This window comes from Ranitomeya variabilis, chromosome 2 (assembly GCF_051348905.1).
Source record: "Ranitomeya variabilis isolate aRanVar5 chromosome 2, aRanVar5.hap1, whole genome shotgun sequence".
NCBI lineage: Eukaryota > Metazoa > Chordata > Amphibia > Anura > Dendrobatidae > Ranitomeya > Ranitomeya variabilis.
Genome location: NC_135233.1, coordinates 425196988 through 425210911, shown reverse-complemented (window position 1 = coordinate 425210911; position 13924 = coordinate 425196988). Strand labels below are relative to the sequence as shown.

The 13924-nt window shown below is 55.9% G+C and overlaps 1 protein-coding gene across 1 annotated transcript in view; it reads left to right on the top strand.

Annotated features, from left to right (window-relative positions):
- Nucleotides 1-13924, top strand: part of LOC143806375 (transmembrane protein 178B-like) — a 35594-nt gene that overhangs the window by 20640 nt on the left and 1030 nt on the right. Inside the window, exons 2-4 of the mRNA XM_077286751.1 lie at nt 5523-5636; nt 6550-6687; nt 13180-13924. The exon at nt 13180-13924 is cut by the window's right edge and continues 1030 nt beyond it. Coding sequence (XP_077142866.1) covers nt 5523-5636; nt 6550-6687; nt 13180-13424 — 497 coding nt within the window. The 3' untranslated portion in view covers nt 13425-13924. The remainder of the gene's footprint in view (nt 1-5522; nt 5637-6549; nt 6688-13179) is intronic.

Sequence of the window (13924 nt, the reverse complement as noted above, 5' to 3'; positions counted from 1 at the left end):
GCTGGCTGCAGAAAGAGTTAACTGAGCCTCCGTCAGTGAGCTCATTTGGACGTGGGAACATATTGCTCTCATCTTCCTCTGTTTTAGCCTCTCTGTGGATTTATGGCCGCACAACAGTGGAACTGAACTTTTATGCTGTTAGAAATCAGCAGAGAGGAGATAAGTCCTAAACTCTCCTGTCCCAGGAGCTCACTAACACCTTTTCAGTTAACTCCTTTCGCAGACAACAGTGCAGAACAGCGCAGAGGCGATAGGAGGCAAATGTGCAGCATTTTTACTGAAACACTCCGGCCTCCGCCTTACTGACGCTTTATCCCCTGCACGCTGTGGATCTACATATAGGATGACTTTATACATGGTTCATTATAGTGTGACCGTCTCCGGAGCTGCATTTATACTGCTGTCTGTTTCTGCGCTCGTACGTGTTGGGCGTTCCTGCTCGTCCTCCACAATCCACATCCTGGTGATTTACGTTCAGCCTGAACTGTACATGAGCTGCCGTATACATCAAGTGGAGTCCGTCCAACGCACCGATCTGGCAGGAGCGGCCCACCGTCTGATGTATGTAAGGGGGACCCCATCTCTCCCCCGAGATCTGAGCAGTAGAGCAGAGAAAACGAGCTCATGCACTGAGTATTGCTTACTGAAGGCTCTGCTGTGTGATTCCAGGGGACCCAGCAGAATTCTGAATGCAGCTCCTGAGTGTTCTGTATCCACCACCAGTGCACACAGCTGTGCGGGATACTGCACACGGTGTCTGAACGTCGCCCTGTGACCCCCGCGCTCTGTCTGCGGTGGAAGCTTTCACATATCCATCACTGTTTTCATAAAACTTCAGAGACCCTTTCCCGGCGTTAGCCCTCCCCTCTTCCCCTTTCCCCCTCATCCGCCCGCCCTCCCTTTTTCCCTCTCGTCCGCCCGCCTGCTGTCCCTTTTTCCCTCGTCCGCCCGCCCTCCCTCCCCCCCTCCTTTTTTCCCTCTCGTCCGCCCGCCCTCCCTCCCTCCCTTTTTCCCTCTCTCCCTCCCTTTTTCCCTCTCTCCCTCCCTTTTTCCCTCTCTCCCTCCCTTTTTCCCTCTCTCCCTTTTTCCCTCTCGTCCGCCCGCCCTCCCTCCCTTTTTCCCTCTCGTCCGCCCGCCCTCCCTCCCTTTTTCCCTCTCGTCCGCCCGCCCTCCCTCCCTTTTTCCCTCTCGTTCGTATCCACCCTCTCCTTTCCCTGCGTCCGCCCACCCTCCCTTTTCCCCTGTGTCCTCCCGTTCTCCCCTTTCCCCATGTCCGCCCGCCCTCTCCTTTCCCCCGCGTCCACCCCTTTCCCTGTATCCACCGTCCCCTTTCCCCCGCAACCGCTCGCTCTCCCCTTTCCCCCGCTTCCGACCGCCTTCCCCTTTCCCCCATGTCAGCTCGCCCTCCCTCTTTCTCGGCGATCGCACGCCCTCCCTCCCTTTTTCCCTCTCGTCCGCACGCCCTCCCTCCCTTTTTCCCTCTCGTCCGCACGCCCTCCCTCCCTTTTTCCCTCTCGTCCGCACGCCCTCCCTCCCTTTTTCCCTCTCGTCCGCACGCCCTCCCTCCCTTTTTCCCTCTCGTCCGCACGCTCTCCCTCCCTTTTTCCCTCTCGTACGCACGCCCTCCCTCCCTTTTTCCCTCTCGTCCGCACGCTCTCCCTCCCTTTTTCCCTCTCGTCCGCACGCCCTCCCTTTTTCCCTCTCGTCCGCACGCCCTCCCTTTTTCCCTCTCGTCCGCACGCCCTCCCTCCCTTTTTCCCTCTCGTCCGCACGCCCTCCCTCCCTTTTTTCCCTCTCGTCCGCACGCCCTCCCTCCCTTTTTTCCCTCTCGTCCGCACTCCCTCCCTTTTTCCCTCTCGTCCGCCCGCTTGCCCTCTCTTTTTCCCTCTCGTCCGCCTGTCCTCTTTTTCCCCCCTCGTCCGCCCTCCCTCCCCTTTCCCCCTCCATCCCCTTTCCCCTCCACCCGCCCTCTCCTTTCCCCACGTCCACCCCTTTCCCTGTATCACCCCCCCTTTCCTTAGTCCGCCCCTTTCCCTGTATCCCTTTTCCCCGAGTCAGCCCACCCTCCCCTTTCCCTGTTTCCACATTCACCGTGTCTCTCTGCCCTCCCCTTTCCCCGTGTCCACCCCTTTCCCAGTATTCTCTCCCCCGCTCCACCCACCCTTCCCTTTCCCTGCATCTGCTCCTTTCCCCGTATCCACCCTCCCTTTTCCCCGCGTCTGCCAGCTCTCCACTTTCCCCACATCCGCCCCTTTCCCTGCATCTGCCCTCCCGTTTCCTGACGTGCGTCCGCCCTCCCCTTTTCCAGTGTATGCCTGCCTTCCCCTTTCCCCCTGTCTATCCACTCTCCCCTTTACCTGCCTCCGCCCCTTACCCTGCATCTGCCCGCCCGCCCCTTTCCTTCATCCGCCCCTTTCCTTCATCCGCCCCTTTCCTTCATCCGCCCCTTTCCTTCATCCGCCCCTTTCCCCCCCTCCGCCTGCCCTCCCCTTTCCCCACATTTGCCCCTTTCCCCGTATCTACCCTCCCATTTCCCAGTGTGCGTCCACCCTCCCCTTTACCGGCGTATACCTGCCTTTCCCTGTGTTCGCCCCTTTCCCAAATATCTGTCCGCCCCTTTTCCCTTATCCACCCTCCCCTTTGGCCCCGCGTCCGCCCGCTCTCCCCTTTCTCTCGCATCCGCCCCTTTTTCTGTATCCACCCTCTCCTTTCTCTCGCATCCGCCCCTTTCCCTGTATCCACCCTCTCCTTTCCCTGCGTCCGCCCACCCTCCCTTTTCCCCTGTGTCCTCCCGTTCTCCCCTTTCCCCATGTCCGCCCGCCCTCTCCTTTCCCCCGCGTCCACCCCTTTCCCTGTATCCACCGTCCCCTTTCCCCCGCAACCGCTCGCTCTCCCCTTTCCCCCGCTTCCGACCGCCTTCCCCTTTCCCCCATGTCAGCTCGCCCTCCCTCTTTCTCGGCGATCGCCCGCCCTCCCTCGTTCCTGGTGACCGCCCTCCCCTTTCCCCCGCGTCCGCCCGCCCTCCCCTTTCGTCTGCCCACCTTACCCTTTCCCCCATGCCAGCTCGCCCTCCCTCTTTCCTGGCGATCGCCCACCCTCCCTCGTTCCTGGTAACCGCCTGCTCTCCCCTTTCCCCCATGTCCGCTCGCCCTCCCTCCTCGGTGATCGCCCGCCCTCCCTCATTACTGGTGACTGCCCGCCCTCCCATTTCCCCCGCATCCGCTTGCCCTCCCTCGTTCCTGGTGACAGCCCGCCCTCCCTTTTCCCCCATGTCTGCTCGCCCTCCCCTTTCCCCCGCATCCTCCCACCCTCCCCTTTCGTTCGCCCACCTTATCCTTTCCCCCATGCCAGCTCGCCCTCCCTCTTTCCCGGCAATCGCCTCCCCCTCCCTCGTTCCTGGTGACCGCCTGCTCTCCCCTTTCCCCCATGTCCGCTCGCCCTCCCCTTTCCCTTGCATCCACCTGCCCTCCCCTTTCATCCACCTGCCCGCCTTCCCCTTTCCCCCACGTCTGCTCGCCCTCCCTCGTTCCTGGCGATCGCCCGCCCTCCCTCGTTCCTGGCGATCGCCCGCCCTTCCTCGTTCCTGACGATCGCCCGCCCTCCTTCATTCCTGGTGACCGCCTGCCCTCCCCTTTCCCCTGCGTCTGCCTGCCCTCCCCTTTCCCCCGCATACGCACACCCTCCCCTTTCGTTCGCCCGCTTTACCCTTTCCCCCATGCCAGCTCGCCCTCCCTCTTTCCCGGCGATCGCCCCCCCTCCCTCGTTCCTGGTGACTGCCTGCTCTCCCCTTTCCCCCATGTCTGCTCGCCCTCCCCTTTCCCCCATGTCTGCTCGCCCTCCCCTTTCCCTCGTATCCACCCACCCTCCCCTTTCCCCCGCGTCCGCCGGCCCTCCCTCGTTCCTGACGATCGCCCGCCCTCCCTCGTTCCTGATGACCACCCGCCCTTTCCCCCGCGTCCGCCTCCCCTCCCCTTTCGTCCGCCCGCATTACCCTTTCCCCCATGCCAGCCCGCCCTCCCCTTTCCCCCGTGTCCGTTCGCCCTCCCTTGTTCCCGGCGTCCGCCCTACCCCATTTTCCCGGCATCTGCTGAACTAAATACTTATATTTCCCATGAATAAATCTGGAGCATGTTTTTTTTATAACGCTGCTTTAGCTCTTCCTCTGTTATTCCTCCTGGAAATGTATGACTACTTTGTCAACTGGGCGTTACCAGTTAGCGCTGCGTCCCTCCCCGGTCTGACACTGGCAGCTCTGATTGGACAGTGTGCGCGGACACGCCCCCATCTGTCTGTATATTTCCAGGCAGAACCACAGAGGCCCCTGCTGCAGAGTTCAGGGGAAGATCCAGTAAATGGAGACGCCGCCGGGTCAGGAGAGGACGACTCTGCAGAAAACTGACACAAGAAGTAGCAACATTTGAGTTTGCATCTTTTTTCCCTTCTGCACCTCTTTTTAAATAGTGAGTGGACCGCGTGAGGAGGGTCCGGCCCCCCAGAGCCATGAAGGTGGCGCTCGTTGTGGCTGCACCCTGCGCCGCTCCAGGACGTTTCATTTTCTGGGGCACAAACTGTAACCGTGTGACCACTTCCCCTTTAAGACGGCCCCATCCTGGCTGTTGAGCACTGGACATAATGCCGTTATTGTCTTTCTTCCCGTGGACTCATTAAATATTAACCCTGCGGTTACAGGATGATGTCAGCGTTCTAGCAGCGGAGGCTTCGGGGAAGTATTTCCTATAGATCAGTGGTTAATTAGGGGGCTTCAGTGTTTCCAGGCCGCAGCCATCACATGAGCGGGGGCACAGCTGTGTCTGATGGGGGAATGTGCCAGATATTGGGGACGATGGATGAGTGTGACGGAGCCAGCATTTAAAGGGACAGTACACCTATAATAAACCGTAAAACACCATCCAGCTCGGATCTCATACATGACGGTACGTTGGCGGGAATCACCGTCCCTTTAATTGGTAAGTGGGACGGGGTCCACCAGATAAGGGTGTGGAGTAATCAATGCTTGCCCCTCTAAATTTCAGTTCGCCCCTGGGGTTCACCCATGAGTCTCCTGGCCACCTCCGGAGCTGCTGATGACTGGAGACCCCCGGTGTCACCTCTGATGTGTCCTGCAGATAACACTTCAAGATCTGAATCCCTTGTAAGGAGACACATTGTTTATAGTCTTATTGGCAATGCACCATGGGAAAAACATGCAAATGAGCAAGAAAAAGCCCTCGCTGGCGCCACCTGTTGGTGGAAATTTCCTGTATGTTAGTTTTTGTATCTGAGCAGTAACTTACCTGTCACCAGCAGGTGGCACCAGCGAGGGCTAATTTGCATGTTTTTCCCATGGAGCATTGCTAGTAGTCCCTAGAGTGTCCTCCGCCCCCCCACAAAGGATGGAATGTGAGGCAGCCATGATTGTCCACATGTGAGATGAGGGGAGATGGCGTCTGATAAATCCTGGACCCCCACCCGGAGTGCGGGGGAGATGGGGCGTCTTCTCACGTTGTCTCCTTCTCTTGCAGGAATCGTCCAGCGCTGCGCTCCCGTCCGCTACCATTACACCTCGTCCTCGCTGCCGACCAACCTGCCGATCAACGTCACCAAGACCATCCGCCAGGACGAGTGGCACGCTCTGCGTAAGTGCAGGAAGCCCGAGAGGCCAGAGGGGGCGCCATGGGGGACGTAATGTAGGATGTCCGCATGATATGTTGTTCTTAAAGGGATGGGTGGTATGTGTGTGATCAGTGGGGTCCGACCTCTAGGGTCCTCACCGATCCCACGAAGCGAGTCCTGTGTGACTGGATAGGTAATGCGTGACCTTCTGTGTGCACCATCTGTGGTGGTCTCGCAGGTGTTACCATAGAAGTGAACGGACCTGTGGTCCCAGGGTGGTGGGAGTCCGACCTTCCCCATCACACATTTATCTTTGCCTGACACCAGAGAACCCAGGCACGCTTGGCAAAGTGAGCGCATGGCGGAGGGGTCGGGAGGGTTTGGGATTTCTCACTGGGCCGCTCCTGAGCTGCATTCACAGGTCTGCAGACTCCAGGGCTGTAATCCCTACGCCTCTTCTCTGTCTGTTGTGCCGACATTGCACCTTTTCCTTTATCTGATACAGAAAAAATCTAACTTCTTGCTGCATTTCAGGCTGTGGCCATGCCTGCTGACTGTTTCCCGCAGTCTCTCAGCTGTGACCATGCCTGCTGACTGTTTCCAGCAGTCTCTCAGCTGTGGCCATGCCTGCTGACTGTTTCCAGCAGTCTCTCAGCTGTGGCCATGCCTGCTGACTGTTTCCAGCAGTCTCTCAGCTGTGACTATGCCTGCTGACTTTCCAGCAGTCTCCCAGCTGTGACCATGCCTGCTGACTGTTTCCTGCAGCCTCTCGGCTGTGACCATGCCTGCTGACTGTTTCCTGCAGCCTCTCGGCTGTGACCATGCCTGCTGAAAGTTTCCTGCAGCCTCTCGGCTGTGACTTTTTCTGCAGTATTACATGTAGTGTGATGTCCGCTCCTCAGCTCTGATCTGATTTCCGTCTCCCTCTTCCCCCAGATCTGCGGCGGATGACGGCCGGCTTCATCGGGATGGCGGTCTCCATCATCCTGTTCGGGTGGCTGGTCGGCGGGCTGGGCTGCTGTAAGGAGCACGACCTAATGCAGTACGTGGCCGGGCTGCTGTTCCTCATGGGAGGTGAGACCACTTTTCTCTCCCCTTCGGGTCGTGGATTGGGTTAATTTTCGGCTACCGGAGATTGATGAGCGGCTTCGCAGCTGAGGACGTGGGAGGAGGGGAGGTCTTCTGGGACCCCTCACAAACGACCTTGTCTGGCGGGGTGCAGGCTGATTTATTATGTCTGGAGATGCATGAAATTTAAAGGGCATCTTCTGTAAGGAATCTCCTCTGTGTCCTCCGCACGTCCCGTCCTAAACGTGTGTGACAGTCAGGGGACGGCGCGTGCAGGAGCTGGAGTGGCGGCGGTATGGATTGTTGCAGCGTGGTGTGCACTCGCTGAATTTCTGAGCCCCCCGCAGTGCAAGTAACAATGCGGCACGTATCACGCTCTGCACTGGGAGGGAAGAAATCCGGACTGACAGCCGCCGCAGGAAGGAGCATGCTGTAAATCTGCTGCAACCGCAAATTTTTTTTCTGTGGCGCATAAATAAGATTTCCTAAACTCCCGAGCAGAGCAGTGGGACTACAACACCCAGCGGACCCCCCACAGATCTGAGAGTGATGGAGCCTGCGGAGCTTCCAGTACTGACATGTGAGGAGGGAGAGAACCACAAAGCTCAGCTCAACTTTTACATGGTCATGAATGAGCGGAGAGGAGCTCGGACGAAGGAAGATAAGTCGTAAACTGAGAAGGAAGATTAGTTCATCATCATTCTCCATCCATGAGATTCAGGTTGTCGGCCATTGTATATACAGCTGTCAGTCTAAGGGTACCGTCACACAGTGCCATTTTCATCGCTACGACAGCACGATTCGTGACGTTGCAGCGTCGTATGATTATCGCTCCAGCGTCGTAGACTGCGGTCACACGTTGCAATACACGGCGCTGGAGCGATAATTTCATGACGTATTTGCGATGTAGAAGCCGTTGGTTACTGTGCGCACATCGTATACAACCTGTGTCACACGCTGCGATCATGCCGCCACAGCGGGACACTAGACGACGAAAGAAAGTTTCAAACGATCTGCTACGACGTACGATTCTCAGCGGGGATCCGGATCGCAGTAGCGTGTCAGACACAGCGATATCGTAAATGCATCGCTGGAACGTCACGAATCGTGCCGTTGTAGCGATCAAAATTGCACTGTGTGACGGTACCCTAAGTGAGTGAGGCTGCAGGGTACAGCATGTGGGAGCTGCAGCCGGAGGTGGATGTCCTTAGACTAATAGTGCAGGTAAGATGCTGTGACCAATACTGGAGAAAGCCCAGAAGGTTTCCGCTTCAGAAGATCTGTTATTGGAAGCCTTTCAGCGATAAGATGAGTTGTTCCTTTCCCGAGATCCCAGGGATCCGCTGTAATTTGTGGCAGAACCTTACACCCGGTGTTCCATTTCCTGCAGTGCCCCCACAGGGGAAATGAAGCATTACACTTTCTCATTAAAACCAATAGACTGTGTAATGCGCTGACACTCTGGGTCTGCGGCAACCGGAGAGGCTTTCAGAGCCGCGTCTGCTCTAATGATGATCCATGAGGATCTTGACCACTTCTCCATTAACTGAGGACAAAGAAGTGAAACATGGGCGTCCGTGATTGCCGGAATCTATGAATCCAGCCTCGCGTGAGGAAAGTATGTGCACCCCCCATTGTTAGTGAATGTTGCTGGCATCTGCAGACAATTATCCAGGGTATAGGAAGCTGATTGTCGGGGGTCTGACCACTGGGACCTCCCAGTGCGCTGTGTGGTGGAGCGACGGCTGGCACCGCACCATTTATTGTTGGGAGATTGAGTGCAGCACTCGGCAATCTCCAGCCGCCCCATAGACGGTGAGTGGAGTGGTGGCAGCCATCGCTCTGTTCACACAGGGCACTTTAGAGCCGCTCTCTTACATAAGGGCAATGGCGTAACTAAGCTCGTGGGCCCCTACTCACAAGCTCCACTGGGGCCCCCAGTTATTATTATTATTTATTTATATAGCACCATTAATTCCATGGTCCTGTACGTGAGAAAGGGGTTTCATACAGTTATAGATATCGTTAACAGTAAAGAAATTTACAATGACAGACTGGTACAGAGGGGAGAGGACCCTGTCCTTGCGGACTTACATTCTTCGGGATAATGGGGAAGAGACAGGAGGTCGGTGTGCTGCAGCTCTGGTGGTGGTGAGGTGGCAGCTCTGGCGGTGGCGACGCGGCAGCTCGGGTGGTTGGTGACGTGGCAGCAGCTTGGGTGGTTAGTGGGGCGGCAGCTCGGGTTGTTGGTGAGGCGGCAGCTCGGGTGGTTGGTGAGGCAGCAGCAGTGGGGACGCGGCAGCTTGGATGGTTGGTGACGTGGCAGCAGCTCGGGTGGTTGGTGACGTGGCAGCAACTCAGGTGGTTGGTGAGGCGGCAGCTCTGGCGGTGGCGACGCGGCAGCTCGGATGGTTGGTGACGTGGCAGCGGCTCGGGTAGTTGGTGAGGCGGCAGCACGGGTGGTGGTGAGGCGGCAGCTCGGGTGGTGGTGAGGCGGAAGAATGGTTATTGCAGGCTGTAGGCTTTCCTGAATAGATGGGATTTCAGGTTCCGTCTGAAGGATCCGAGGGTGGTGGATAATCTGATGTGTTGAGGCATGGAATTCCAGAGGATGGGGGATATTTTAATTTGTAGTTTGTAGATATTGTAGTTTGAACTGGATTCGTTGGGGAATTGGGAGCCAGTGGAGGGATTTGCAGGGGGGGAAGCAGGGGAGTAGCGAGGAGAGAGGTGGATTAGCCGGGCAGCAGAGTTGAGGACAGACTGGAGCGGTGCAAGAGAGTTAGTGGGGAGGCCGCAGAGGAGGGTGTTGCAGTAATCGAGGCAGTAGATGATGAGGGCATGCACAAGAGTTCTAGTAGATTGTGGGCTGAGGAAGGGACGGATTCTGGCAATATTTTTGAGTTGGAGGCGACAGGAGGTGGCAAGAGTTTGGACGTGCAGAATGAAGGACAGGGCAGAGTCGAGAGTTACCCCGAGGCAGCGGATTTCAGGTGCGGGAGAGAGAGTGATGCCGTTTACCATAAGAAATAGATCAGGTAGGGGGGATGCGTGAGATGGAGGAAAGATGATGAGTTTGGTTTTGTCTACATTTAGTTTTAGGAAGCGAGAGTTGAAGAAGGAGGATATGGCTGATAGACACTCCGGGATTCTGGACAGCAGAGAGGTGACATCTGGGCCAGATAGGTAGATCCGAGTGTCGTCCACATACAGGTGGTACTGGAAGCCGTGGTACTGGAAGCCATGGGACTTTGTGAGTTGTCCTAGGCTAAGGGTATAGATAGAAAAACGTAGGGGCCCCAGGACAGAGCCTTGAGGGACTCCAACAGAGAGGGCGGGATGAGGACGTAACGTGGGAGTGGGAAACGCTAAATATGCGATCAGAAAGGTATGAGGCAATTCAGGACAGGGCAAGGCCTTTGATGCCGAGGGAAGAAAGAACCTGTAACAGTAGGCAGTGGTCAACTGTGTCGAAAGCAGAGGACAGGTCAAGAAGGAGGAGGATGGAGAACTGTCTGTTAGCTTTGGCTGTGAGTAAGGGTACTGTCACACATTGGCACTTTGATCGCTACGACGGTACGATCCGTGACGATCTGTGTCTGACACGCAGCAGCGATCAGGGACCCTGCTGAGAATCGTACGTCGTAGCAGATCGTTTGGAACTTTCTTTCGTCGCTGGATCTCCCGCTGTCATCGTTGGATCGGTGTGTGTGACAGCGATCCAGCGATGCGTTCGCTTGTAAACAGGGTAAACATCGGGTTACTAAGCGCAGGGCCGCGCTTAGTAACCCGATGTTTACCGTGGTTACCAGCGTAAAAGTAAAAAAAAAAACAAACAGTACATACTTACATTCCGGTGTCTGTCCCCCGGCGTTCTGCTTCTCTGCACTGTGAGCGCCGGCCGGCCGGAAAGCGAGCACAGTGGTGACGTCACCGCTGTGCTTTCCGGCTGGCAGACACAGTGCAGAGAAGCACAGCGCCGGGGGACAGACACCGGAATGTAAGTATGTACTGTTTGTTTTTTTTACGTTTACGCTGGTAACCACGGTAAACATCGGGTTACTAAGCGCGGCCCTGCGCTTAGTTACCCGATGTTTACCCTGGTTACTCGGGGACTTCGGCATCGTTGGTCGCTGGAGAGCTGTCTGTGTGACTGCTCCCCAGCGACCACACAACCACTTACCAACGATCACGGCCAGGTCGTATCGCAGGTCGTGATCGTTGGTAAATCGTATAGTGTGACAGTACCCTAAGTCATTAGTAATTTTGGTCAGGGCAGTTTCGGTGGAGTGGTGGGGGCGGAAGCCAGATTGGAGGTTGTCAAGGAGAGAGTTAAGGTACCTTCACACTAAACGATATCGCTAGCGATCCGTGATGTTGCAGCGTCCTGGATAGCGATATCGTTGTGTTTGACACGCAGCAGCGATCAGGATCCTGCTGTGACATCGTTGGTCGGAGAAGAAAGTCCAGAACTTTATTTTGTCGCTGGATCTCCCGTAGACATCGCTGGATCGGTGTGTGTGACACCGATCCAGCGATGTCTACACTGGTAACCAGGGTAAACATCGGGTTACTAAGCGCAGGGCCGCGCTTAGTAACCCGATGTTTACCCTGGTTACCAGCGTAAACGTAAAAAAAAACCCCACATACTCACATTCCGGTGCCCGGCGTCCGCTTCCCTGCACTCCTCCTGCATCCTGTGTAAGTGCCGGCCGTAAAGCAGAGCGGTGACGTCACCGCTCTGCTCTGTGGGAGATGCCGGAGATGTTCGGCGCTGACACAGGATGCAGGAGGAGTGCAGGGAACCGGACGCCGGGCACCGGAATGTGAGTATGTGGGTGTTTTTTTTACATTTACGCTGGTAACCAGGGTAAACATCGGGTTACTAAGCGTGGCCCTGCGCTTAGTAACCCGATGTTTACCCTGGTTACCAGGGGACTTCGGCATCGTTGGTCGCTGAAGAGCCGTCTGTGTGACAGCTCCCCAGCGACTAAACAGCGACGCTGCAGCGATCGGCATCGTTGTCTGTATCGCTGCAGCGTCGCTTAGTGTGACGGTACCTTTAGATTAGAGGTAGGAGGAAAGTTGACCATGGGCATGCTACTCAAGGAGTTTGGAAGCAAATGGGAGCAGTGATAAGGGGCGATAGCTGGACATAGCAGATGGGTCAAGGTTAGTTTTTTTGAGGATGGGTGTTATGGTGGCATGTTTGGAGGCAGAGGGGAAAGTACCAGAAGATAACGATAGGTTGAAGAGATGGGTTAGGTCTGGAATGAGCGTGTTAGTGAGGTTGGGGAGCAGGTGGGAAGGGATGGGGTCAAGTGCACAGGTAGTGAGGTATGATTTGGAAAAGAGGTGAGTAAGCTCTCCTTCAGTGATGTTGGAGAGGGAAGTTATTGGGGAAGGGCAGAGGTCTGTTATATGGAGTGGTTGGGGTGGTGGAACAGTAAAGGTTTGCCTTGTTTGGTCGATCTTGTTTTTGAAGTAGGTGGCAAAGTCCTCAGAAGAGATGAGGGGAGTTGGAGGTGGCAGTGGCGGACGAAGGACACAGTTAAATGTGCTGAACAGTTGTTGGGTTGTAGGATAGTGAAGATACAAGGTTAGTGAAATAGGTTTATTTAGCAGAAGTGAGGGCTAGTTTGAAGGAGAGTGTAGCTTGTTTGAAAGCAGTGAAGTCGTCTGGCAGTCGTGTTTTTTGTTCCAACGCCGCTCCGTGACCCTGGATGCTTTTTTGGAGTTTTTTGGTGAGATTGTTGTGCCAGGGTTGCCTATTGATTTGTCGCACTTTGCCATACATGAGAGGGGTGACTGAGTCTATGGCTGATGTGAGGGTGGAGTTATAGAAAGCGGTGGCACTATCCGTGTCGTGGAGTGAAGATATGGAGGACAGGGGTAGAAGAGAGTCTGACAGTCTGTGAATGTCTAGGTGTACGAGGCTGGATGTGGGGGGCGGGTGAGGAGGACAAGAGAAGGTGAGTAGATGGTGGTCAGATAGGGGGAAGGGAGAGGTTGTTGCAAGTCTTTTAATAGCAATGGTCTTTTCATGTAGGCCAAATGGACCTTTTGGGCCCCCTAGGCTCCCGAGCCCGGGTGCGATTGCAACCCCTGCTCCTATTCCAGTTACACCCCAGCACATGGGTCATGTGTGGTGCTGGTGGTCACTAAGGCCTTTGATAACACAAACTGGAAATCCTAATTCTCCAGAAAACCTGACGGTAGGGTCCATCTTGTGGCCCCAGGAGTGGGGCAGAAGTGATGGTTGGTTTGTGTACCAGTCCGCATACTTTCAATGGGGAAGGTCCAATCACATAGTGCAGTATGATGGAGCAGGGACGGGCACACCATTGGTGCAACTGCACAGGGGTCAGAGAGGTAAAGGGGCCAGCGGGAATTGTGCATTATAAGGGGCCGCGCACTGGTCTGTGTCCGCTCCCATGCAGAATTGCAGCAATGTCCTCCATATTTTGCAACTATCTATTGATCCTTTCTTCTTTTCAGGAACGTGCTGCATCATCTCCCTCTGCACCTGCGTAGCCGGCATCAATTTCGAGCTATCCCGGTATCCGCGCTCCGTGTACGGGTTACCTGAAGACATCAGTCACGGGTATGGCTGGTCAATGTTCTGTGCCTGGGGCGGGCTGGGACTCACCCTTCTCTCTGGATTTCTCTGCACTTTGGCTCCATCACTTAGTGCTTCCCAATCCGCCGTTCACAAGCCACGGCAGGAGAACGGGGCAGTGTGACCAGATATTCACAGGTGCAGATATGAATACCCCCTCGAAAAAAAAAATTCCAAAAAAAAGACAATCCACCAGACCGAGGCTCTCGTATCCTGCTCCGGAAAGTTGTTCTGTTCGACTTGTGTGTCTGACCATGTAATTGCTTGTGAAACTAACAAACGGGAATTCTGGGGACGCTGTGGCTGGGGGACATGGCCAGAAGGGAATCGGGGGCCCTCACTACTGGGGACATGGCCAGAAGGGAATCGGGGGCCCTCACTACTGGGGACATGGCCAGAAGGGAATCGGGGGCCCTCACTACTGGGGACATGGCCAGAAGGGAATCGGGGGCCCTCACTACTGGGGAAATGGCCAGAAGGGAATTGGGGGCCCTCACTACTGGGGACATGGCCAGAAGGGAATCGGGGGGCCCTCACTACTGGGGACATGGCCAGAAAGGAATCGGGGGGGCCCTCACTACTGGGGACATGGCCAAAAGGGAAGCGGGGGCCCTCACTACTGGG